Source organism: Etheostoma spectabile, chromosome 2 (assembly GCF_008692095.1).
Source record: "Etheostoma spectabile isolate EspeVRDwgs_2016 chromosome 2, UIUC_Espe_1.0, whole genome shotgun sequence".
NCBI lineage: Eukaryota > Metazoa > Chordata > Actinopteri > Perciformes > Percidae > Etheostoma > Etheostoma spectabile.
Genome location: NC_045734.1, coordinates 16,417,820 through 16,445,742, shown reverse-complemented (window position 1 = coordinate 16,445,742; position 27,923 = coordinate 16,417,820). Strand labels below are relative to the sequence as shown.

The 27,923-nt window shown below is 39.4% G+C and overlaps 1 protein-coding gene across 3 annotated transcripts in view; it reads right to left on the bottom strand.

Annotated features, from left to right (window-relative positions):
* Positions 1-27,923, bottom strand: part of mast1a (microtubule associated serine/threonine kinase 1a) — a 62,627-nt gene that overhangs the window by 18,053 nt on the left and 16,651 nt on the right. For 2 of the 3 annotated variants that reach the window (XM_032500397.1, XM_032500403.1), the window contains exons 3-10: positions 14,229-14,317; positions 12,935-13,010; positions 12,344-12,416; positions 8,858-9,018; positions 7,239-7,314; positions 5,466-5,675; positions 5,255-5,356; positions 1,812-1,944 (exon numbers count right to left, since the gene is read on the bottom strand). In XM_032500397.1, coding sequence (XP_032356288.1) covers positions 1,812-1,944; positions 5,255-5,356; positions 5,466-5,675; positions 7,239-7,314; positions 8,858-9,018; positions 12,344-12,416; positions 12,935-13,010; positions 14,229-14,317 — 920 coding nt within the window. Of the gene's footprint in view, positions 1-1,811; positions 1,945-5,254; positions 5,357-5,465; positions 5,676-7,238; positions 7,315-8,857; positions 9,019-12,343; positions 12,417-12,934; positions 13,011-14,228; positions 14,318-27,439; positions 27,897-27,923 lie in introns of those variants that run through there. The other variant, XM_032500411.1, reaches the window with a different exon arrangement.

The window sequence follows — 27,923 nt, the reverse complement described above, 5'->3', positions numbered from 1 at the left end:
TGTGAGCAGATAAAAAAAAAAAAATTGCCGCTGCTCAGACATCTTAAACAAAAACGCTATTCAATTTTTAAAAACAGATGAAAAACCAAATGTGTCAGATCACTGAAAGAATAACATGAAAGTTAAAAGAGCTTATTCCTATTAATTTTTCTTGTCTCCTTCATCTCCCCCTCCCCCTCACTTTGTACCTTCTCCTTTCTTGAGCAGCAGCTAATTTTCAGTATTCTTCCACTCTTGTATGTGACAGCTGCTGGAATACACTGATTATAGAACTGTTTAGTTGAAGCAAGGAAATAATTGACTAGCAATTAACTTTGCAAAACGTTAACAAAGCCACATTGTAGATATTAACTTTATGTAAAATTAAAGTCACTAATGTGACAATCCTACATTCTGTCACTTTTTCTTTGACGCTGAAAACAACTGATCTTGTCAACGCTCCTATGAGCCAAGGAGCCAAGAAAAGAAACAAGTGTGAAAGTGAGCAAGCAGCTATGTGGGTGTGCATGTGTGACTTGTATGGCAATGTAGGTGCAAACAAAGTGCAAGATCAAGACATCAAGTGGCACATTGTTAGTAGAGATAAGCTTAAAAGGGCCTAGCAGTCGCGTATTTTTCATGAATTCAAAAATAAAACTGCAGAGGTTTATTGTGAAGAGTCACTGCAGGTCACTTAACCCATCAGCTAATGAACAGCCCCTGATGGATGAGACCGGGAGCGGCTTGAGCAGATGTGAATTAGAAATGTGAATTTGGGGACCTAGTCTGAAGCATGTTGATTAATGAATCACAGCGATGCCACCATGTCGCCAACCAGCAAATGATCCAGCCAGTCTACTTTACATCTTCCACATCCTTGTGCTGTACAACCAATAAAGCTGATTGATGGCTTAATGCAGTGATGTTGAAAGACTGACACTGTGAGACATTGGCACCTGAACAAGACAACCGCTGGCTTTTAGACTTTATTTTCTGTATGTTCACAGCTTTGACAACTTGGCAAATATATGTGTATGAATGGATTTAGAAGGGTGTCAGTGTCACAAAAATACATTCGTTTTGGAGATAATTATTCTAAGTTTTAGAAATACAGTTATCATCATAATTTGGTGGCTTTGGTTGGATGTGAACAGGATGTATAATGTTGCCAGGGAGTCAGTTAGCGGTAGGCTGTGTTTTTTGTGTGCCTATGTTTCTTTACATTTGGACAAACTGGCACGATTAAAAGTACGCTGAATTAGTTGTTAGCAGTTCCTGGTTGTAATGTACCCATAGATGTACAGACAACTATCCCTGAATTACTTTGGAATTGAAGGAAACTTAAAAACCTGAAAATTTGTTTAGTTAATAATACGTTCTGAAGTTATGAGGAATGCTTTTTTCTATGATATATCAGAGGATATATGGACGTTTGCTCGCAAGGGACTTCAGAGATTAAATCCTCAGGATGTGTGGGTCTATTTTGTCACTTTGGACAGAGTCAAACTAGCTGTTTCCCACAGCTTTCAGTCCTTATACTAAGCTAAGCCAATCACCTACTGGCTCACGCTCAGTAACTCACAGACTTGAGAGGGGTATCTTCTCTCAAGTGGAAAAATGTATTTCCCACAATGTTGAACTATGTGGTTTGATGAAATTCAATACAATATCACTGTTAATTCCCCTTACCACAAGGAAACAGCCAATGTCTAACAGAACAATTAAAGACTTTACACATACGTTTTGTGGACATAGGATATTCCCTGTTAAAGCTAAATTTAACAGAAACTACAAAACCCGCAGTATATATCTTTTCTTTCCCTTTCTCTTACCCTCCAGTGGGTCTCTGGTCAGCCCCAACTGGCTAATGATGTATCGGGGGATGTCTGCCTTCATCAGTTGTCCCTCCTTGGCATGGTCCTCCGCTGCCTCCAGCAGATGGTAAAACTCTTCAGGGTTGAACTCCTATCATTGGAGAGGAAAATAATAAGGTGCAAAAGGAAGCTACAATATAACTGCAGAAGATCTATCAGAATTCATACAGAGGTACTACTAATAGGTACTAATACTGGGTATTAAACCATGATAAATGATCTCCTAGTTAGCAGTAACAAAACGATTTGAAAACTGAACTAATATATATTATATTGTGTCAAATCACATAAATGCATTTAAGTAATTCAAGGTGTGTCCAACTTCTAATTACAAAACTAAAATTTACTTCAACCTGCTGCCAACTAATGACCAAACACGGCTCGAGGGCTGTCAAACAAACACAATCAGTGTTAATACACCGCCCAACTTTAAATTGCTTTCTTGAAACATCCTTTTTGCAATGAAACAGCCTTTTGTTGTGTCCTGTGGGATTCAGTTTCATTCCTGTTGGTGGAATAACATTTTGATTAGAAAGCAGAGCCTAGGGCAGCCGGGATCATTTCCCTCCTCCCTGCTCTCTCATATCTGCTCCCCTCGACCGGAGAAAAAAGAAAGAGTACAGAAAGGGGGAATTAACCTGACTCATTGATAGCTTGCTCTGCTCGAGGATAATATCCCTGCAGCTAACAGCCAACAGACTGTGTGACATTTTCACCAAATCAGAACTCACGGCTGACTTGAATGCTAAATGAACTCTATGTCCGTGGACAACATCTTATCTGTGTGTGTCTTCTCCTCTATAACCTCAGGGCCATGAGGATCTTAAGTCCCATCCACATCCTGCCTGACCCTATCGACCTCTTCTGGCGGTCGCCTTGGCAACGGAAAGATGAGACGAAGGGTGGTTGGAGGAGGGACCACACCAATGACAAACATGTGAAGCCATCAATCAGTGAGTTGATAGTCAGGTATGGCTAAGCCTCCTGTGCATACAGAGAGGCTTGTTATTGTTAAGTAAGTTGAAGTATCAACAAGTCAAGGACACGGCTCCATCTCCCAGCAGATTTGATGTGGTGCTGAGAAGATCGACAAGCGGTGGAAAGAATATTTTACAGTTTTGAGTTATGTTGGAAAAATATCCTGCAGCGATAAGCGCATACTCTGCTGTGTCTAATGTACTGACAAGCTTAAACAAAACCATGACCTCTACTGCATAATACAGTATCTTAATTCATACATTAAAATCTATTGTATTAATAATGCTGAAGGTGAAACTACATTTCCTGGAAGCAAGTGTACACCAGCAGCCATAAGTGTACATTAGCAGCCATTTCTGAATGCAAGGGGATGTCGAAAATATGCAACACAAGTGCAAGTGTAGAGAGTAGAGTTCTGGTATTGTGTTTTCACATCCACTTGTTTTGATTCTAATACAGCTATTGTATGTTGCTTCCAACATCTGTGATATATTCATAGTAGTAATAATTCATTTTATTTATAGGTGCCTTTAACATCACTCAATGTCACCTTACAGCAGTGAAACAGTAAATAAAAACAAGAACACAGACAGCTACATAAAAACAAAACAAAGAACAAAAACAGAACTAGTAAGAAATAAGAATAGCGTGGTCAGACAAAATGTGCTAATCTAATAAAAGTGTTTGGAGCTGTGATTTGAAGGTGGGGAGAGGGTTAATTTCACGGATGGTTCCTGGGAAAGAGTTCCAGAGATGAGGGGCTGTATGGCTGAACGTTCTAAACCCCATGGTTGCTAAGTGGGGAAGAGGTGTGGTGAGGAGAATTGAGGAGACAGATCAGAGGTTCTGGGAGGGTGTGTATGGAGGTGCAAGGTTGTGGAGAGCCCTGAAAGTGAGAAGGAGAATCTTGTAGTCAGTGCGATTTTTGATAAGGAGCAAGTGGAGTTGTTGAAAGATAGGGGTGATATGATCTATAGAGAGGGTTCTATATTGAATTGCTACTTACCATGTTTTGAAATGTTGTTAGAGAAATCATTCCTAAGACTTCCTGCTCATTAAAGAGGCTTGCCCACAGGTTTAAAAGGATATTTTTCTCAATTTAGTACTGCATTTCCATGAAATCAGGGGTTAAAAAAGTATGGTTTTTAAAGTCGAAGCTGAAGAGATAGCCTGATGTTTAGTCCCTAGTATGGATCAAGCCAAAAAATTCTAGATCCTATCTTTCCTATTATGCAACTCTAAAGTATCTTTCATTAAAGCCAACATGCCTTCTAAATGCACACATTTTCAAGCCCCACACTTCCACTTTATAATTGTTAATTTAATAATTTTGTTATCATTTTTAGTCTCAAGCCTTACCCCAATGACATTATCAAGGTTATTTTTTCAGACTTTGGAGCACTCCTTTCATCTCAGAAGAGATTATCCAAATGTTTTCAAATGCTTACCGCACTCCTCATGTGACTGAGCTCCTTGTGTAAGATCTGGGGAATGCCCCTTTAACAGCAGCAAAAGATAGTCATGTTATGATATCAAAACCTGCTGATGAACTCATATTAACAGAAGTAGGGCTTTTACAAAGATTTGTCACTTACTTGTGTTTGAGTACAAGGAGCTATAGTCTCTTCAAGTTATTCTGAAGGCAGCTCAAAAACTCAAATTATCATTTTTTTTTTATCTCTCCAGAATAAAACAAGGTGGGGTAAGATCTCTTTTTCTAGCAGCTGTACTGGTGGACAGTGGACACTTAGTCTGAACATTCAGCAATACATGCGAGTGTAAATAATTATATATGATAGTTGTATGATTGAATTCCCCTTATTTGCTGATGACTGAAATATTAAAATGTTGCTTTATTCTTTCTATCTGCAGCCATGGGGTTGAACGTATATAAGGCATAAGGGGTATGTGTGACTGACATTGGGCCTATATTTGTGTTGCTAATTTGCCATAATTGAAGGTTTTTGGTTTCTATATTGTTAAGACCTAGGGCGGATGTGTGGGCACACAGATTGCATGCAGGTATGTATCATAAAAAAGATACCAGGTCTTTTTATTTGTCACAAGTAAAACAAATGCAATGTAAAAGATAAAAAAGCCTTAAAGTCAGCTTCTAGCTGTGACACATTTGTTTCATCACTTCAAACTGAATGCACTGTAGCAAGCCTAATCCACTTCTGCTTATTCTTTAATGCCATTTCAGTGTAAAGGAGTTGACCACCATCTCCATGTGGGAGGACAATAGTCTTTCCCAGCAGATGAAGCAGAACATACTGAAGTGAACATAGTGAAAGGAACCCAGAAAAAACAATGATCTTGTCACTTGATTAAATAGATTTTCATTTGGTGATTCCATGTCAGTGTGTGTTGAGTGATTGTTTCACAAAACTAACGACATTATTAGGTTGAGGGATAAAACTCACCAAACACTCAAGGAGCCTGGCTGGACGAGATATGATGATGAAGAGCTTTTTGACCAGCTCAATGACAAAGGTGAGCTCCGAACTCTCTGAGCGTTCATAAGCCTGATAGCGAGGGAGAGACAGGCAGACAGAGAGACAGGTCAGTGATGTGCAATGTTTGAACTGATGTTCCTCTCCACCTCCACCTCCATGACTCACATGTCAAACTCACGTCATGAAGCAGCTTCTCCAGGTTCTCCTGCAGTTCACAGAAGTAGACACTGGTGATGAGACCCTCACGTGATTTGGTCAGGCAGTCTCTGGACAGCTCAGCTACCTGGTGGTGGATGAAGCTAAGGACCCCATCGGCCAGTGGCCGGACGCTCTCTGGGCAGTAGTTGTGGATGAACTCTGCCAGTCTCTCCTCCATCTGAGCTGTGGCCTAAATTAATTTAAGATGATGGTTAAAAGACAGTTGCTCCTATGTTGCCAGGCTGCCCCCACGTTAAATCACCCACACCCAGTTTTTCTAAAGTTGCTAATGTGTCAGCGATGAAGCACATCAAATCTTAGTAAAGGCAACAAACAAATTTGATCACATTCCTTCCCTAGATGGGACGTCATGTTTAAAAAAACATGACGTCAGAATTTAGACCCCATTTAGCATCCATTAAATAATTATTATGAATTACTGCTCCAGTCCTGAGAAGTGTGCAATGAGTGCGAATGAGCACAGGGTGTATGTGTTTGTGAATACCGGCAAGTGTTTGAGGAAACTGGCTTGCAGAGTAACACACATTTCCCGACATACATTTTCCTGTTCATAGAAATAGATATCTAGTAACTAAAAGTATCTCTCAGACATTGAGTCGTCTATCTATGTCTCAATATATAAGGCATGCAGGCAGCTTTAAGAGGTTAGCTTACAGTTTGATTACATATTGGCCTGTAGCAAGATATCTGATCTAATTAGACTTTGCTAGACCTGACTCACAGGTCAGACATGGACGACCTCCAGGGGTTTTCACACATTGCAGTGTCAACAGCTTACATAGAACAGTAAAATAAAATCTCAGAGGCTCATCTCTGACTGACTGTCTTTATGTTGGAAATAGGAGGAGAATGGTAAATAACAAAATACAGAGATCACAGCGGAAAACGAGGCAGGAAACATTTGGAATCTCCGTTGCTGGGAGTCAAATGTGGACATTACAGTTTTATGGTAAGCGTCCTAACAATAATGCTACTGGTGATACTTATACTCTGACTCAATTATTGTTGTGTCTCGCGTCTCTGCATGCTGGGATTATATATTGCTGCCTGGCTGGCTCATCACTGAAGCCCAATCTTCCACTCATACTGATCTGCTCCATGTTGAAAGAAAATAAAATACTTTGGTAAATGATTGGCTGTTGCTCTCAGTGCATTTGGGGATACTACCCCAATGTTGCTGCATTCATTAAACATTTTCAAGTCTTGCTAGCTTATATCATTTTGCAGGTGGTCATATCCCTCCAACTGATCCAAAATGTAGCAACCTTTTTGATCTTCACGTTGCCCAAACACCTCACTGCTACGCTCCCTACATTAGCTTCCCGTAGTTGATTCAGTCCCTGATGTTATTCTATAAAGGCTGTACTGGTACCCGTCTTCTTCCCAGGTAAAACCTTTTTGCTCTAGCAGGAACTGTCTGATCTACTGTTTGCCTGGAGTCATCCTCTGTTATAAAAAAGGATTTTTTTAGCTTGTTTACTTGTTGTTCTGGACACATGTTCACCCCCTGTGGTGTTCAATGTACCGTCAGCTAATCACCAACATGGTCTGAATTTTGCCATTACAAATAATTAGCATTAATGTGTGTCACCCTGGAAAAAATACTCTACTAAATGTTTTAAATGTAAATCAGTGTAGCTAAAGAGGTATGCATGCAGAATGTTTGAGTGTGTATTTAATGTGTGTATAGATGCATTGTTTACTATTGTGTATTTGTTTGTATGAGGCCAACCTTGGGGAAGCGTTCCTTGTAGACATGGTTCATCATCACTATTTCATTGTCGTAGCAGGATGGAGAGCGCCCTGGGCTGAAGAGAGACGAACACAGAGAGCATGAGAGAGTGAGGGGAGGCAGCTGGAGAGACGCAATTATGTACTGTTGCCTTGAATAAAGGAATAATTTACTGCTTCCCCTCATGTCCATCCTGTCTGTACATTATGCTAATCGACCAATCAAAAATTCAGTGCACTCAGTTTAGTTTCTCAAATGTATCTGGTGACCTCCTGCACGTCACACCACACGTGATACTGACGAAAGACAAGCATGAAGACATTCAGAGTCACATGCACACTCTCCTACACACATACATGTACAGATATAAGGCTATGCAAAATCAACACGTGGCAGAACCCCCCCCCCTTTCCAAAGACAATTGTAATACTTGTATGAAGCTGGGGCACGTTGCTATCGAGAGTGGAGGCTTTAATAGGTGTGGCTGGAGGGAGTGCATACCAGAGATTTCTGCTAATAGAGAAACTGCAGCACTCTGGAGAGGCTTAAAGCACTGGAAGGTGGACTGACATAATAATGGTGGAAAGGAACTACATGTAAAGACATAACTTGAGCATTTCCATTTTCTTCTACTTTTTATTTTATTACAATTCAGGGGTAAATATTTTACTTTTATAAAGATTTTACACACAAAGCATACAGCCTATAAAATATGATGCAACAGCATAAATGCATCTACCCCGTAGTACTGTATATTGTAATAGATTAGGGCCTAAACCAATAATGTATGTAAGTGTGTCCCTCAATACTTCCCAACTTTAACTTCCCAACTCCATTTGAAGCACTCAGTCATAAGCAATTAACTGATGAAAATCTTTAAAAAAAAAGAAAAATCCAAATATATACTAAATTTACAAAACAAAAAGGTTCAGTACTTTTCTAAAACAGCTGGGCACTGCAGTTTTAAGTAGACATTATTTAAACAGGAGTGAAGAGCTCATTTGTTGTTGTACTGTATGTGTAGACTTTATATTTACATTATATTTACATTATATTAATATACATTGTCTTTAATTAAAAATAGAGCTAACTGAGTATCTCCTCTTATTAAAATGACAGCTGTAGAAAATAAAGCATCCAACAGCACTGACAAATACACTATAATACATACATAATAATATTAGAATTTTAAAAGATAAGCAACAAAAAGGCCTGTACTCTAAGTCAATGATTAAGAGCCCTCTGCATCTCTTCATGACAGAAGAAAGTTGTTCCTTTCATAATCCTAAAGGGCAGCCGAATGTCCTTTCATAAAAGCTTGACATGATGAATTTTGGTTACCTTTGTTTTCTTTTTCTTCACCAGATAATGTCCACAAATTAACTACTCACAAATAAGGCTGTTTCGTATCTGGAAAAAAAAGTCACAACATTATGTTTACGCTAAGTCTGTGACTGGGGGGCTACTTCCTGCTACTAAAAGAAACCAGCACGTAAGTCCTTATATGGCTTCTGCTCCCATGGACAAATTATATGTAGACATCCTAAATTAAAGTTGGCTAGATGCTTGTCTTTATTTGATCAAATTGTCTTGTTGCCCATGACCTGCTGTGCTCTCACCTGAGGCTTCGTGAGCGAGGGCGGGCGTGCGGTGAGCGTCGGCCCCCATCATCGTCCGTGATGCTCTCGGTGCTGCCAAAGTGCTTGGACAGGAAGTGCAACTCATCCATGGTTGGCTGGAAGGGCAGCTGATGCAGACGCTCCTGGGATGAGCTGGATGACTGAGGGGAGACATGAAAAAGAGCCAAGGTTAAATTATTAACTGCTCTTTGTTGGGTTTCTTTGAAAAACGTCTGTTGCTGCTGCATTGTCAATGGTTTAAAAATAGATTATCCAGTAATTGAAAAAAAACAAATGGCAAGAGCACCTTTATCGATGTGGTGAAGAGAAGAGAAAGAAGAGAAGAGACAGAGAAGAAACAAAATTGTGTACTAGGATGTGAGTGGGTGGAAAGAACTGAAACAAAGAAGCAACTAACTTAAAAGAACAAGGAAGGAAGAGAGAGTGAGGTAGAAAAACAAGAAACATATCAAGAAGGAGTTAGTGTAGGAGGGTAAAAGAGAATAATTTGGACTAAATACCAAAGCAAAAAGACTGCAGGGAATGAGTACCTAAAATTTGACTGCTGCCTTAAGTGTCTGCTGCCTCAGGGGGTTAACGGCAGCACTATTCACTTTTAAACAAAAGACTTTTCTTCAGTGCTGGAGGTTAAAACCAGCCTGGATCAATGGGAGGCTTAATGAGCACATCTCCCGATGGTACACCAAGGTTGGCATTGGCCACACAACGATTTCTGCTATAAAAATCCATTAGAGACTCCATTCAGGTCTTAGCTGCTTGAAAGCCTCAGAAAAACACTGACATGATGATGTTATGAATGCAGCAGGTCCAGTCAACAGAATCAGAGAGACACAGAGAGATTGGAGACTGAGGGAAATGCCATTGGATATAATGGTTGTCATAAATAGAAAAACTCATATCTGCCTCATTTTTTTGTGCAGTCACAGGGTGCATCTCAATTTAAATTAATCACATCCGGATTTCCTTCACCTGCGTCTTAGTCCCTCTCACTGAAGACGTAACTAGAGATCTAACATGCAAGGAAACATGCAGGGAAATAGTTTTTGTTTTTAGAAAATCATCATCATCATCTTAAGTCAGATTTCTGATGATAGTTCCACAGCTGTATGACCGGTCTGTCAGCCTCAACAGCTCCTTAGTCTTTTGATACCTTAAAGTTTGTATTTGCACATATACACTAATAATGCAATAACAAGGGTGTACAGTTACCATTTTTAGCATTATTACTTTTTTCATATTTCCTCCCACATGGCAAAACAGAACGTGAAATTAGTCCCTGCATGTTTTCCCTTAAAATGAACCATTTGCAGCATCCACACCTGCATCAAAACTTTATTTAGTATTTGTAACGTATAGGTTCAACCCTAGTTTGTAAATGGATCTCACTGCCCAGAAACTGAACGCTCATGAGTCATTTCTACAGCTGCATGTTTTTAACAAGCTAATTTAATAATTCATTTGAAATCTGCATTTCTGTTTGTAAATTAATTATTTGATAAAAAAAACTTATGATGAGAGCAACACCTAACAGATTTCCAACAAGGTAAAGTTGGGATGTACCTGTAATGTTTCATCCTTTTTACTTCCTCCACTTTTAACTGTTAGCTTTCCAGCATAAATTTGGTTCACATCTACATGTAAGAAACGTCTACACGCACGAACACACAAATAAACCCACACACATTTCATCTACTCTGTTTAGTATGCAAGGGTCCTGCTGTTACTAGTCAAGTGAGTAATGGCCCATGTAAGAACTAGCAGAGCACTGAAACCTGATGGAGGGGGGAGGGTGATGGAAGTGGAGAGGAGTATATGGAGAGACTGATAATAAACCATCTTTAAACTCATCTACCGGTAAAGAGAGATCAATAACTCGCCTGCAGCATACTGTATGTCTCTCTATGTGTGCAGCTGTGAGGATGTGCATGAGAGGAAGTCAGACAGAAGTGTACAGGGGTGGATTATGAGTCAACACCTTGTCTCCAACTGAGCATCATACACATTAAGGTCCATTTCTCAAATGGACTATTTACCAAATGGGCCTTGGCAGGGTTCATTTCTCTGAGTAGTCTCTTATGCTTCACTCAGACAAAAGTCAACATGGTTGTTGTCCCTCTGTTTGCTTCAAAACAGTTTCCACCTACACTCTCTCTTATTTGTCTCTGTTACCACTCTTAACCATCCATCTCCGCTTCTCTGGCAATAAAGTGATGGTTAGAGAAATAAAGATTGGTTATATTCCCCTGCTCCACTTTTTTCAGAAAGGCCAAGTCATCAGCTGCAGATAAATCAGGTCGAACATATCTTAGAAGCTGATGAGTTATTTTTGGTCCTGGTTTACAGGGGATGCATGTTCCTTAGCACTTACATGCTTTTAAACAATCGGCTGAGACTTGCAGCAGTGAGTACAAAGTCAAAGAACACAGGGGTGTGTGTGTGACTGTGTGTGCATGGCATTTAGTTCCAAGGGTGGCTATTAACATTTCAAACCGGTGCGAGACCAAAGTAGAACATGCAACTTTTAGAACATTAGCACCAGTGGTGTAGTCTAATGTATTGTAGTGGGTATACTGTACTGTGTGTGTGTGTGTGTATATATATATATATATATATATATATATATATATATATATATATATATATATATATATATATATATATAAAATCTGCCTTTGGGGAAGGGGGGGCATATCCTAGTGGGAGTCTGAGTCTCCTCCCCCAGTGAAGTTTTAAGCATCAGCAACTTCCTTTTTGTTGCATTTGGATTCGCTTTAATGCACCAGTGTATGGTTGAAATACCTTTATTTAGCCTATGTGAAGCAAAAGAACATAGATGATAATTCAAGATACATCAAAAATATCATGAAAAGTAAGTCATTGGGGATTTTTAAGTAGATGTAGTCACATTCTCACATTCCACTACAGCAGACTTTTTAGAAGATTGCTGGTGTCCTGTTTGATAGCCTCAAGTTTTGGGTAACCAAGGAAACATTTACAGTACAGGCCAAAAGTTTGAACAAACCTTCTCATTCAATCTACAATGTAAATAGTCATGAAAATAAAGAAGACACATTGAATGAGAAGGTGTGTCCAAACTTTTGGCCTGTACATTTATAGATCTATGCTACATTTGAGAAAGCATAAGGTGCAGTGGCTGCTACAGTAATAATACACGACGGATAACTTTTTTTTTAAAGAATATTTTTTGGGGGCTTTTTCCCTTTATTTCAAAGTGACAGTGGACAGACAGGAAAGGTGGAAGAGAGATGGGAGATGACATGCAGCTAAGGGCCGCAGGTTGGATTTGAACCCTGGCCGCTGCAGGCCTCAGCCTACATGCGGCGCACGCTCTTACTGGGTGAGCTAGAGGTCGCCCCTACAACAGTTAACTTGACCGATCCACATTCACTACAGAAAAGATTAAGTGTAATAAGAGCTAGGAGTGTGGGTTTTTCTTTCTCTTACTGTTGAACTGGGTGTATTGGTGCCATATCCTGAGGAAGGCAGTGAAGCCAAGGACCATCTACGACCATCAGCCCTGAGGAAAGACAAATAAAAGTGAAAAGGGAGAGCATATGTTAGAATCAAATACTGTATTCTCTATCACTTTCAACTCCAATATTGGTTTCTATGTTAGTCCCTCCAAACAACACAGTTATACTAAAGCAATCCCAACACCTTCCCTTCCTTTCTATCCAATTACACTTTTGTTCCTTTTATTCCTCTTTCCCCTCAGGCCTTCTCCAGCTATGTCTGACACTTCCTTTGAGTGAGTGATGAGGGACATGTTTAGGCTGCATCCTGGCACCATGGCCCAGGATTTAGTAACAAAGACCTTTGGTGTGAGCAGCAGAGGTCTAAGACAAGGCTGTGACGTACAGTTTCAGTTTTGTGCGTGTGTCACTGTGTGTGTTCCCTAGATTGTTTCAATGCGTGTTTGCGTGCGTGCGTTTGTGCATCACAAATAATCCTAACAACAATTTCACTCAACTACTTCGCACTGCCTTTGTAGGTTGCATGTGTGACTTATTGTGTGAATAAAGGCGGGACGCCAACCTGCGAGAGGAAGCAAAGGAAAAGTGGGCCGGTCCACTTGGTGAGAAGTTGCGCGGGCTGTCCAACGGACTGCTTCCTGTTAAAATACATATGGACAGAACAGAGCCGAAAACATACAGTACAATATAGGTTATTGGCCAGGATAAAAGTAATTTTAGCTTTTAGGTAACTCTACAAGTCATTTCCATTTCATTTAGTCAACCTCACTCTTAAATAAACATTGAATTCTTATCAGTTGACATCAAAAACCTATGACTCTTTACCAAACAGAAAACACTATATATAAAAACGACAACTGTGTGTATTCACTGTGACCGCTACTTCCAAGACACCTACCATAATGGTGTATCTTCTCCTTGATCTGTACACTATTAGTAAATAATTAAACATTAAGTTAAAGAGCAACTTAACACCAACTGAAAATTTGTTTTCTTGCTGACCTCTAGTGTAGTGGTGCCAGGACATTATACCTCAGCATCTCTCCTTTTTTTCATCCATTCATTCAGTTATGTCAGACTGTGCTGGTGGCTGAGATGAATCAGCATTTGTCAGAGCACTGTTTACAACAAGAAACCTTTTCATTGCTTGCTATGATTGTCAGTATTTGTCATCGCTGTGCACCTTGAAAACTCACAAGCCAGAAAAGCTTAATGCGTTACTATGACAACTGGCAACTGTGAGCTGAACTGACGCAATAGAATAGACCTACAACCAATCAGAGCAATGAACCACCGTAGCTCTGAGCGACACATGCAAGTTGGGGTGGTGCTTGGTCTGATTTGAAGCAGGAAAGAAATGCCGGCCGGGTCATAAACGTTCTCAAATTAAAGTAAGTTGCAGTAACTACAGATAACAGTAGTTTCTGAAAACATTTTAGGTGAGTAATATGCAAGACAGTAACAGAACCTTGATATATTTTTTATCAACATTACATAATTTGACAGTTTAAGTTTTGTGAGCCTGGTGCACTGGACAAAGAATGACAATTACTATGGGTGGGGTAAACAATCAATTCACGAATGTATCAAGATTGTTTTGGTGACGATTTTTAAAATAATTTAATTAAATTTTTTTACTTCTACATCACTGCAGCAAGGTGAGAGGAGATTTTCAGTTTACCTTCAAGGCTAATCGTTTTCTTTCCTTTTTTTCAACAAAAAATACCAAGATTTTATTATATTATATATTTTTTTTAATGTAATGTCAATAACTAGGTCAATTAAAAAAACTAAAAACAATTGGTCCAATATACTGTTTAATCCTGCACTGTATTATGTCTTTAACTTTTACTGACCTATGTGTCCAGGCAGTGGAGAGTGCGGCCGTGGCAGGGTGGGTGACGTACTGGTCAGGATGAGGCTTTTCCGGTTACTGGTTCTGCAACTAGAACATACACAAAGACAAAGTGCACGTCAATATTTGTCTTCATTATATTCTCCATCGATACCAGACAGATGATAGCTCGCTCGCACGAACGCACGCACGCGCGCGCACGCACGCACGCACGCACGCACGCACACACATTAATTTTACAAAGGAACACACACAGAGATGCACACGCTTACATAATAGTTCAAAAAGTGAGAGGTAATTTTTTTAGGTGTTATTTTCAAGTGTGGTTTGGGTTTTGCTCATAGGCCCTTCTTGCTTGTTTGTGTGCTTCACTGGAGTGCTTGTCAGATCAGATTTTGCAGAGCAGAACCACATCTGATGAACAATACAAGTTTGCTCCATGTTGCATCAGCCAGCACACAGCTTGTGGTATAAATCACAAACGCAAACGTAAAAAAAAACACAACACACATCGGCCATTCGATGTTTCTCCCTTGATCAATATCTATATCCTCCCACATCCTTCCTTATCTCTCCCTCTTTGTGATGCGAGTCTTCAGCAGTTGTTTCTAGCACTCTCAGACATCAAACCGCTGGCAGGATTTTATCGGTGGCAGTGCAACTCTCTGGGCGCCAGCTAAGACAGAGCTTGTACCTTGCAGAACAGAGGAGCATATTGAAATATTTAAGGAAAATGCATTAGCTTAGAAAAAGTGGCTGAACACCATCCTTTGCTACAGCGCTCAGAAGAAGAAAAGGGGAAAGGGTGAGGGAGGAGAGAGAATTAAAAGAACAAGACTAAAAAGTGGAGACTGGAGGTACATACAGTATATTCGCCTAATTTCCTTTCTGTGTCATACCCACACTCCTCTTTTCCTTCTTTTCTTCATGACTGCAATTGTCTTTCATTTCATTTGCTTTTTAACTTCAAGTCTCTAGTACCCATTTTCCTTGCTACTCTTCCTCAGTCAAAAGCTGAATCACTTGAACATACGCAATGTTCACTCCAGAACATATTCTTAGCTTTGATTCATGATTAATCACATCTACAGCAGCTTGACTCTACCAGTGAATCACTATGTCTCAAACCACATATTACAGGGAAAAGGATTAAATCCTACCTGCCGTGTTACTGTGACTTATTATTTTCAGTTTCAATAAATCTCTTCACCATCTTTTGATAACTCCTCACTCATCTGTTTCTCCTTCATTTCTTCGGCTTTGTTATCATTCCGCTTCATTGTTCTTTGCAATTAACTGTTAGAATGTTGAATAATTGAAATGTGGGAAGTCCAGAACTCCCCTTTTTTAGGGTTATAGAGTTAACTAAACTATTAAAAGACAGTAACAGAATGAAAACCCACTAGGGCAAAGCAATCTAATCTTCCCATGAAACCAGAAGTCTCTTGCAGTCACTTGCAGTCAGTGGTTTATAACATTATCTTAAATGAATGCTGTAAAAGGGCTTCTTGCCCAAAGCATTTGTACTGTAAAAAAAAAAAAGGTTAAATAGGAATGCTCATTACGTTATACTCCAGCAGCAAGCCACATATTTATCACCAGTAAAGGTCACATTAGAGTTCTGCTACTTGTATTCCTGCAACAGCAAGGAGGAGAAGAGACAGAAGCAGCAGGGAGGAGAGGAGGGTAAAAACATCCATCTGTGGATGTTCTAACTGTATGTATCTGATGTATTCCAGTATATGCTGTTGTTTTTTGGATTTTTGGATTATTTTTGTTTTGTTTTTTGGCCACTTGGGCAAAGCGCAACAAGCTGTAAACAAGTCATTGACACATCATCATCTAATAAAGTTCACATATGGTGAACATGTTAGTTTCAGTTGCCAAACTACACTTCTTGCAATATTAGACTTTCTCTGAGACATATTTGTGTCCCCCTGATAATGTAAGTCTAATATTCACTCTCCTTTGAGCTCTATTTTAGTCTCCAACAGCTCCAGAGGGAAATATCTGTCCCTTTAGCTGCTGAATGCTTTGTTATGTTCACTAGCTATAGCCGCTACCTATGTTTGTGAGCAAGTAATGTTCAGTGGGCAGAAAAACCCAAACAATGAACAGAAATACATTAAATGACTCTTGAGAGAACTGAGGACAATCACAGTGTCTGGTGATATTTTACTATGAGTAGACTTTGCAACAGTTGCTCAGCTCTACTGTGGGAATGAACACCATTACCTCAAAAGATGTTTCCTCATTTGACATTTTGGTGATGGTAGAGGAGAGTGCTGTCTACCACACAGTGGGCATGCTCAGTATTTCTATGCATGTCATTGAGCAAAATAGTATATTGCTCAATTGTAAGTACTGGAGTATCATGCGGCGCATCTGGATTTGTTATCTCTTAAATCTTTAACCCAAGTTTGGCTTGAATTGGTATATGTAAATAGTATAATGAAATAGAAAAAATATATATACATCTACATGTAGAACTAAGGGGTGCACATTAGAAATTACGGTGCAACACAAAAATTTACGTGCAGAGTACCGGCAACTATTAGTACAAGTTATTGTAAACAATGAATATAATAATACCAATATGACAACATTGTATAAAAAAACTATTATCCTAGTAACTGGCAATACTTTTCATCATTTGTCCATATTCCTCTTAGACTAAACAGCAAAATCATCAGAAAGGCAATACAACATATTTGAGCAGTTCATATTAATCCTGCCTTGCCCTCAAATCCAGGCCACATAATTAGCCATCACAGTGGTGGCAGTCAGTGAAGGTTACAGAACAGGAGCTATAAGTGGCTGTGAGGACTTATAACTAACATGCTGTAGATTCACTTGACTGGAAAAGCAAAGATAAGAGAGGTGGGAATGTGTTCAAAATGTGTGTGTGTCTTTGTGTAAAAATGTTACTTTAAATCACTCTGTCACAGGTGTGGTCATGCAGAATAGGCTCACCTCAATTTAGTTTCAAAAGGTGCCTGCATGCATGCGTGGCTTAGGATATTTTGTACGTAATGAGAGATAGAGACAATTAGTACGCTGCACATCGCCGTCCTTGAATCATAAATCTAAAGCTGTCTCTAGTTTTGTGATCAAACGTAGACACATTGTCAGTTTACTGCCAAGCAATCCTGCACTATATCATCCACCACCCTCTTCTAGGTAGATGGTACTGTTTGTTGTCATCCACTTACGCATAAATATATTTTAAACAGAAAAATAAAACTTTGCTGTAAATGAGACAATTTCATTTTAAATATGACAACCCATTTGGATCCAATTAAGCTAATTATAAACAAATAATTGTCTATCCATAGTGAATTGACCAAGAGGTAGAAGAGAGATGAAGAGAGAGAGGGAAGAGGTTATTAAGCAGAATGTACAATGTTACCATAGCAACACGTTTAGAGTCACACTGAAATGAAGCAAATGGTAACATCTACAATTGATTCCTTTTTTTCTACCTTCACCAGAGCTCACAGTGAGAAAAAGACAACTCTTGTTAAACAAATGAAATATTGAAGGCGAGCATCAGAATAAATCAGCTCTGATCTGAGGTATATAAGAGATAAATATGATCTCACCATGCACTCAACCACAAAACTGTGAGTGTTTGTTGATATGGCTGGAAGCCAAATAATGTTTGTGTGTTGTATGTATGCCTGTTGTGTAATCCATCATAATCCATTGTGTAATCCATCATGCAGGCTCAATCTGTGTGTGTGACATAGGAGTATGGTGGTGAGGCGTGTGGTGCTGTCAGTCAGACAGAGTATGATTCATCGGGGTCAATGGTGCATGCTGCTATTGTGTGGGCCACTGTTGACGGACACCAGAGCAAGTGAGAAACAACTTTTAATATGTGATAGAGAAACAAGTATGATAGTGTCAGACTGCCGTGTCTGTCTAAGTCTGTCAAAAGATGCAAAGCAAATCAATGTTTTTTTCTTTTTATGCATGATACAGGCGTTTTTTTGTATCTAGGTGGTCTTAAGAAACACCTCCAGAATGATGAATGCCAAACAGTGACAGGAGGAACAAGAGGAAGAAAGAAAGAAACAATTTTGTCTGATTTCTGTTTGCAACTTAATGACAAACGTTCATTGTATATTCACAATTTGTTCACTGCCAACATGAAATGTTCCTAATGAATGTATCTGTAAAATGCTCAGTGTCAACATGTTTCATCCTAAAAAAATCTGTTCCTACAACATGATTTACCTTTCTATGGGGTTTTTTTGCAACTCAAAGAAGAACTTGGATAACTTCAGGAAAAGACTGTGAACATGTCTACGCTGACTTTACCATTTTATGCTGCTTTTTAATATTTTGACCAAAACCACAATCTTTCCCAATCCTTAAAGCTGCACTTGTCAATATTTTCACTAACTATAAATCAAGGAAGCTCTGTGTATATATGTGTGTCTTTCAAATGTTCTGCATGCACCAAAGACATCACACACAGCACGCTGTTGTACGAGCCTCTGTACAGCAGCGGGGGCCGGGGAGTGTTGCCAACTTCTGTGTATGTGAATGGGCAATTGAGAGGCAAATTGTAAAAGGCTTTTCTGGTAAGGTAGAAAGGTGCTATGTAAATGCAGTACATTTACCATTTACCATCAGATGATTGGTTCTCAAAAATGCTTCAAATGGGCATGCCACCTGACAACGCTGCAAGCAGCAATATTGGGAACCAAGCGTTTTATAATTGCATTTTCTGTCACAATTTTGTAAGAACTTACACAGTAAAGTTGTAAAAACAATACTGAGAACCAAGTAATCGGCCCATTCCGGACAGGCAATCTCCAAACGGGCCCTGCACTTGTATTAACAATGGATCAAATGAGACGATAATTATCACACTCTGCAGTTCCCTTCAGCTTTAGGCAGCATTCTAGCATCTTTCATCTCATCATTGGTTTTATTACTGTTCATCAACTCTGATAAACACTGTGTACACTACCTGTTCAGCTCCAAAAAGCAGACAGACATAGTTAGTGACTAGCTGGTGAACATAGTGTAGCATTTAGCAGCTAAAGAGAAAGATATTTCCCTCAAGAGTTGGTGGAGAGCAAAAACAGAGGTAAAAGACAGAGAATATTGGACTAGCTTTCATGGACTAGCTTTCATCAGGTTGCCATAAGCATGACTCTACTGTAAAAATCTATGCATCTGATGGATGTGTAAATGAGTGAATGTTTGCTAACACAACTATTGCTTTGACGACTAAATAATGAATAATAAAATCTTGTTTTATAATATGTCAATGTTGTGTTTACAGTCTGTTCTGCTGTCCAAAGTAGTCAAACGAGTCAACTCGTACTGCTTTAACCAAATGTTTAGTAGCCCAAACGTAACAACACATTGAAAGCAGGTCATAAACCCAAGTCTCCTTCTTACAATGATCCCAGCAGTGATTATGATTCCAAGTAAACTTATTTGCCAAAGCAACAGGGGCATTTTGTAGGTGAAAGAGTTGCATAGTGACACGCAATGTTAAGAGGAACATAAACAGATAGTGTCAAAGATAACCAACAAAGAAACAGAAAGAGCTAAAACCCCAAACAGAGACATGGATGAGTGACATTCTCAATGCACCCAATAATAACTTCCGGGGCTGCCATTGGTTACAACGCCCCGGTCAGTCTGCTGTGAGGAGGTCAATCTGTGGTAATGAGAGGCTTTGACTAGCAATTATCCCCCAGCAGGCCCTCGGCTGGCATTGGGCCATTAGTCACACACACATTTACACACGCACACACGCACCAACGCACACGTGCAAACACGCGTGGAAAAAACAAAGTGCAAAGTGTTTGTCCCATAACCCCCCAAAACTGTCCCAGACTGTCAACACTCATTACAGCAATATAAGTAATGCAAACAATAACACTTGATTACAGGTCATTAAAACACATTTCATGCTTGATACTGATACGTCTGAATTATGAGTTAGGATGGAACAAGTGCATAAAGTACCTTTAATCAGTTTACAAACTAGGGTGGTTAATTACAGTACAGGTCTTTGTTACGATAGCATTGTACTTATGAGGTAATTGCTGGGTACTGGACACAAAAATATTGCTAAAATAAAGATCCGACAATCAGAAAAATTGTAAACAAGTCAGCAAAATTATCTAAACCAGGGATAAAATTGCAAGAAAGCACATCTGAAACGTTGGCATAAATGCACTCCACTACTGCAGGAACAGGAACGCGGTCAAAGTTGAAGCAAGAAGTCAGTCTGTACGCTGTGATAGAGTCCCTGTCTGACATCTTTTGAGCCATGCACCAAGATCTCTGCAATAAACTTTCTCTAAAATTTGTCAGCTGCTCAAAGGTGGCCAGAAGACCTTCTTCACCAACAGGAAGTGAAGCAAAAGTGCAAAATGCGTAACAGGATGACCTGTTAACTGCTCTGTGGCGCCTAAAAAAATACTTGTAATTCAAAAACAGCAATTATACTACAATACTATTTTTATTTTGTATTTTTCAGTGGAACATTTTGACTGAAGATGGAAATTAATTAATAATTAATAAATGGTAATCTGTCAAACATCATCCTCAGTAAAAACAAAAAAAAAACGGTTTACTTGTTTTACATTTTATTGTTTTTACATCATCCTTTCTCATGATTTTCTTCCAACCATTATCATACTGTCATTTATAAATAGCAGTTATAAATAACAGTATTTAATTTTATTATGCTTCTTTGGCACTTTGTAATTACTTCCTAAATTACTTCTCCATGAGGGAAAGCTCCACTGCACTGCCCTCCTCCTGTGAAGCTCCATCCACAAACAAAAAGGCCTCTGAAGGCTGTATATTAAAGCTGAGCACATTCATTATAACGGATGGTCACTGATGAGAACACAGCAGCCATTTAAACAAAACTGCTCCATATTGTGCAAAATTTATTAAAGGAATGAGCTGATTCAGAATGAAGCACAGACACTGAGGTGTGAGCAAGCACTTGCATGCTTAATGCGTTTTACCTAGCAGATTATTAACTATGTGTGTGTGTTCTGTCAGTAGTGTCATTTTCTGCTCTAAGTGCTGACTCACAGGGCACAGAGGACACTAGACGCTTCTGATGGTTACACCATTGATCTGTCCAGGCTCACTTCCTGTCAGGTGATCTCTCTCTTTAAAAAAGCTTTCTAGACCAACAGGCTGTTTCCCTGTTAGTGCATCCTATTATGCAACATCCACTGTCCTTACTGCCAGAGTCCAAAATATCCATCAGGATCTAGATGGCCAAATCATGCCACATGGGCAGATTTTTTTTAAAGCATAAAGCATTCAGAAGGGGGTGATTGAGGGAAGCTGACATAAAGCAGATGAAAGCAAACTGGTAATGTGAAAAACGAAAAGAGGATGGGACGACAGGATGAAACTAGAAAGAAAACATACAACAGGACAGTCTTGGGATGCTGCAGGGGTTAGGGGTTAGTCACATGGCTTTCTTGTTGATTTGCAATGTAGCACAGAGAGACATACAGTACATAGAGGTTTTTTGCTGTTATTCCCCATGAAAGAGGGGATAAACAACAAAGTAACAACCATATAGTCACACAGTTGTACAAGAGAAAAAGAATGTAGCTAAAGAATGAAAATGAAAAGAGAAACTAGGTCACAAAAAAGTAAGTAACTGAGTTGCCCAGTTATTTCAGCAAATAGCAATCATTTTGGCAATTCATGCTGTGACTAAGGGGAAAATGTACGTTTAAGGAGTTGGTGCTAGTTCGATACATCTGATGTGATTCCTAAGTACAGTGACTTATTATGTAATGAGCTGGTAAGTAAGCGTGTTGTGCAATTTGCTAAAAACTTGGCTGGCATACCGAGGAGCTGACTGCCTACATTACCGACCAATTGGGTGGATAATGAACATGCTGAATGACAGTCAGACTGTATTCTGGCTGAACTAGTGTCTAACTAGCCAATTTTATAATGGTCTGAGTAAGTGGCTGATAAATAACAAAGGTGAGGTCTGTCAGAGCCTGAAGCTGTTGTCTTAATCAAATCAACACCCCATCAAGTCATCTCACATCAGGGGGCCCGGTGACCTCTGACAATTCTAGCTCAGCAGAACAATTATAAGCAGGGGCAAACAGGTAGGTGGTTCGGTTTAAAGTTTAAAAAATAAAAATGCTTACCAGCACATCTAAAGCAAACATAAAATGTTGTATCCTAGTTTTAGGGGGAGTGCATACAGTGTGTGCTGTAGTTATATTTTGACAAACAAGGAACAGCATGGCCCAGTGACTTCATGGAGTAGGTAGATTTTTGACCTTTGGACAGAGCCCGGCTAGCTGTTTTCTCTTACTTCAAGTGTTTATGCTAAGCGGAGCTTATTGCATGCTCTAGTTTCCTACTTAACAGACAGACATGAAAATTTGTATTTGTTGTCTCATCTAACTCTCAGCAAGAATGTGAATAAAGTTAATGTTGAACATTTCCTTTAAGGACTATCATATTTTTCTATTTGAGAATGGAAGTTCATTCTTGACCTTTAGATCACTGTGACAAAAAAAAATCTTGAATCAAGATCCAACTTTTAGCATTTTCTAAGAATTGGATTTTTTTCTTTTTTACTTTTCTTTAATTACCTGGTTTTGGTCTCTACACTGCTCAAACACACGTTAACTAGGTTTGATATGGTTATGATATAGAAATGTGACAGAATGATATTACTTCCATTTTCACAAATGTTTGAGAATAATCAAAAAAGGTAAACATTTAAAACTAGTTATATTGGAACAAATCGCATTCAATACCATGGTATCCAAAGATACACTGGTCTGAAACACACCACAGTCGGGCCACAGCACATAAATAGAACACAATAAACATCCAGATGTCTATTTTAGTCACATCACTTGTCTCCACTCGGAGGTGTTGTCAGAGGTCCTCTAAAAGGTGTAAAAGTGTATCCTCAGGCAGAGGGATGCAGCAGGAAGTTGTGGCAGTGCAAAGACCTATCTGGATCTTTCTGCATGTGTCACATTCAGTCTCGTGTGCTGGTTTCCTGTTTGTCTGCCTTAGTCTCTCCACCGCGGCTGTTGCTTCCTCAGCTCTCTGCAGTTACTGAGACCGGGAGAAGCTCTGAATCACCATGATCATGACATTTCACTTAATTCCCACTGTGACCTTATTCACAGCAAAATGATCAGTAGCCATCACGTCATATACAGGATAAAACACTTCCTTCAATGAGCAGCACTCATTTGCATGAGCGGGGAGTCTCGCAGCATTTCTAATAGACATTCAAGGTGATTTAATCTGATAATGCAAATGGATTAACAACAAAGCAAGGCCACCGCTTCTATCTCTCTGAGGGAAGTATGAATGGAGATTGCAGTAGGATACTTAACTCAATATGTCTGGTATAATAACAACTAGACTTTGAATTATGACACTAATGGTGTTAAACAAGGAACAGCTGTATTGTAAATGAACAGCTTTGGCATTTTGTGAACATTATTCTTTATTGTGTGGTTTGCATGCAGTGAATGCTTCGGTAACATCTTGGACAGAAGGTCCAAATTTGTTTGTTGCACTTTTAATGACATTAGACAAGAAACAAGCATGTATTGGCTGCTGATTGCAGAGTCGCACAGTAACAACATTGTTTCAACAATTCCACAGGACACTATACAGTAGAGCTGCAACTACTGATTATTTGTATTACTTCAGGGTTTGCCCTGCAGTTATACAGCTAAGGCAAAGCCTTCATGTACCCTGACCCTAAAGTGTTCCCAAAAAAAACATAAACCTGAAAGCACAGCCTAAATATGACCTCTAAGCAGATTGATATTTATCTGGAAAATGACCAAATGATTTCATATGCAATTCATGTCGCCATGTTGTCTTCCAACACATGCCTGTATGATATGTTGTGTTTTCATGTCTTTGCAATATCAAAGATAAACCACAAACAGTCTGTGTGTTTTGGTTAAGGCCACCCTGAACACCAGCCAGTAACAGATGGTGCTGCCATGGTACAAACAACAGGAGTAGAGCATGGAAACGAGTTTTCCATCTTTCACTGCACAGCTCCTTCATTAAAAAATACCAGCCAAGCAATGCAACTACACAAATATACAGTATGTAACTGAACATTCAATCTTTATGCATCTGTAAGCATGTAGAAGCTATTTTAACCTCATGTATGAACAACATGCAGCCAAACATACCTGCAAAAGCACCTTAATTTAATCACCTCTAAAAGCCATAACACCACTAAGTATGTGCTTCATTGTAACCATGGTTCATTTGTTGTTGCCAAAGTAAATACTTGTGGTGCCTACTTCTGAGCTATAAGGGCCATCATCATAATGTACAGTATGCTTTAGTCAAGCTTAAAATATCCTTGATTACCAGTCACAATGATGGTAGATGCGTGCAAAATGAAACTAGTGTAGCAAGGTAAAAGATATGTGTACAGATACAGATAGCTTTATTAATCCCCAAAGGGCAACTCAGTTTCTACTGTAACTATAATATATTTAATGCAGTGTAATTATAATAATCAGCAATAACAACATTCGGTTATATTGTGAGTCAAGGGAAGAGAGCATATACTGTAGGCTAAATAAATCCAATGTTTTTATGATAGCTCCGCTGAATTAAAGTTTTCTTCTTTTGTGAAAAACGAACATTGACAAAATGTACTGTGTGAGTGGGATGAAATGTCCTGTGTTGTTCATGAGAGGGATAATTTGCACTGTGCAACATGTACACATATGTATGAGTGGGATGATAATGTATATCCTGTGTGTGAGTGAGAGAAACATTAAGACCACCTTCAGTCCCTGAAAGCTCTGTCTCCCTGTGGTGATCTTTTAAACAACAAGCCAAAGGAATTTACCTTGAAGTGAGAGGGAAGGAAGTAGACAAACAATCTAAGAGTTTTTCATCATGGGCTCAGTTAACCCCACTGGGCTACTCTTAAATGTAGGCTGAGACTCTACACAAGGCTCTGTCTTGCATCCCACCCCACTCTCTTCTTCCTGTAGTTTTGCTGCTTTTTCTGTCTCTCATGCCTCATGTTCTTTCTCTCTCACTTACTCTTTTTGTCTTCTTTTAGCTCAATCTGTTTGGGAGTGGACACAAAGCATTATCTCACTTAATTGTCACAACCAGCCAAGAAAACACACACATGCACTAATGAAACAATGCAGGCAGGCAGGCAGGCAATAAAATATCAGGGATAAATGATCTGGTGATATTTATACCTCAGAATTTGGGCTGGGTAAAATCTCTATAAACAGAATTGGAGAGGGTTCCGATATTGGGCTAGGTATTGTTTGAAAATTCTACTAGAGTTTCAACACTAAAATGAAATGTTAAACTCTAGTATGTTAGAGTTTCAACACTAACACATAATACTTTTTATAATGCCTTTCTTTGAGAAAGGAAAACTTTCCTTTTTCATTTAACAAAAGAAGCCAGAGTTAAATGTTATCTCAACACAAGCGACAGTATCTTCTTCTACACTCAGTTGCCAGATTATTAGGTCCACCTAGCTAACACTAACAACCCAATACAACAGTCCTCCAATGAACTCAACCTTCAGTAAATTATAATTGGTTTCTGTATACATTTTTTTTGAAAGGTGTTGATTCAACTTTGTGGTGATGTTGATGATGTAGTTTTTGGTGATGTTGAACTGTATTGCATTGCAGAGGTGTCTATTATTTTGTCCACCCCATTTGCATCAATAATTATAGCTAAATAGCTAAATAACAGAAGTGCATACTCACATATACACACAACTTAATAATACAGAGCATGCCTAGTGCTGAAACGATTTGTCTATTAATTGGTTGGTGAAGCAACAGAAAATTAATAGACAACAATTTTGACAATTCATCTTCAAGACATTTATCAAACAAAAATACCAATGCTCTATTTTTTCTGTTTATTTTAACTGTACTTTTTTATATATTTAGGTTTAACAAAACAAGCAATTTGCACCTTATAAAACTGTGATCTTATAATTTTCTGATTCACACACATGAAACATTAAGAACAAACAACAATTTTGTGATACACAAAAACATACATACTGTAAACATGCTAAGCTGTTAAGGCAACCGCTAACACTCTCCTTAAACCTACATGTTCATTCTCAAACACATACACTCTGCATGGTGGCCGACAGTCTGACTAAGGAGGGGTTTATTCTTGTTCATGTACAGAATATCCTGCTGTTCATTCTCTGCACAGTCGGAGCAATGGTAAACACTCAGACTAATCCCCCTGTGATCAGATGAGACGAAGACAGCTAAAATGAAGCACCGCAGGAGGGACTAAAGGGTCGGTACAGATTGTACATCAGGGAGAGGATAGGATAGGAGAGGAGAGGAGAGGAGAGGAGAGGAGAGGAGAGGAGAAGACTTTAAAAGGCAGAAATTAGGACTGAGTCACAAGGACTGAGGAAAGCAGAAACGGAAAATGTGACATTAGGGACAAAAAATGAAGGAAAGAGAGAAAGAGGTAACAGAAGAACAAGAAGAGCAAGGACTTGTGCCAACAGGCAGCACTCCAACACTGCCCATTGTTGGCTCCTGCTACACAGCACTCCCTGGACACTGATAATAATACATTCACTTCATAATGCTATCACTGGCACACAGGCTATGTGTGTGTACTGTCCTAGTGCACACATACCTTTGTGTGTGTGTGTGTGTGTGTGTGTGTGTGTGTGTGTTGTGTGTGTGTGTGTGTGTGTGTGTGTGTGTGTGTGTGTGTGTGTGTGTGTGTGTTAAAGAGTGAGCCATAATCTAAAGCAGACTAAGTCCTTGTGCACATGTGTATCACTACAATAAAGCTCAACAGGGATATAAATAAATGCACATCCAGCAAGTCTGTGATCACACATACATAGGCAAACACATATCAAAACTCCATGTACTTGAGAAGCTGGATAACGCAAAATAAAAGCATGATGTATGCAAAATCACAAACATACATGCATGTAAAGACATAAAATATACACACACAAAAGCCCACACACCATACTGCTGGAGCTAAATGGAGGCAGGCAGACAACTGTGAGACAGCATGATAGCTGGCAGGGACAACGGAAACATCATGGAAAAACACTCTCGATGAATAAACACACACCAACAACAGTAGGACACCAAACCGCTCACAAAGACTGCACGGAAACAGATTGTTGCCATTTACCTTTTTGTGCGTCGAAACATGTTGCTAGCAGCAGAGGCTGTGTTGGCAGATGATCATGAGAGCAGCTGAGCCTCAAACACACACACAAAAATAAACACACACAAACACACACACACACACACACACACACAAACCGAAGCAGTCAAGAAGCAGCGATTACGCTCAACGCCGGCATGTCAGCCTCCTCTGGCCAGTTAAACACACACACTCACTGATGTCTCACAGTGACTCTGTACACCTGAGTATGCATGCAAGAGTGTATGCAAGAGAGAGAAGTAAATGATTAGAAAGATTTGGAAATGTGAGCCATGTCACAGACAGAGAAAACAAGAGGATTAAAGGCAGAGAGAGAGGAGGGTAGAAGAAGAAACGAAGAGAGGAAAGGCTACTGAGCATCCCTCTCAGAAGGAGAGAGGATTGTGGGGCTGCTCTCAAGGGTATCATGCCGAGCCAGGATGTGTAGAGCGACAGAGCGGGGGGGGGG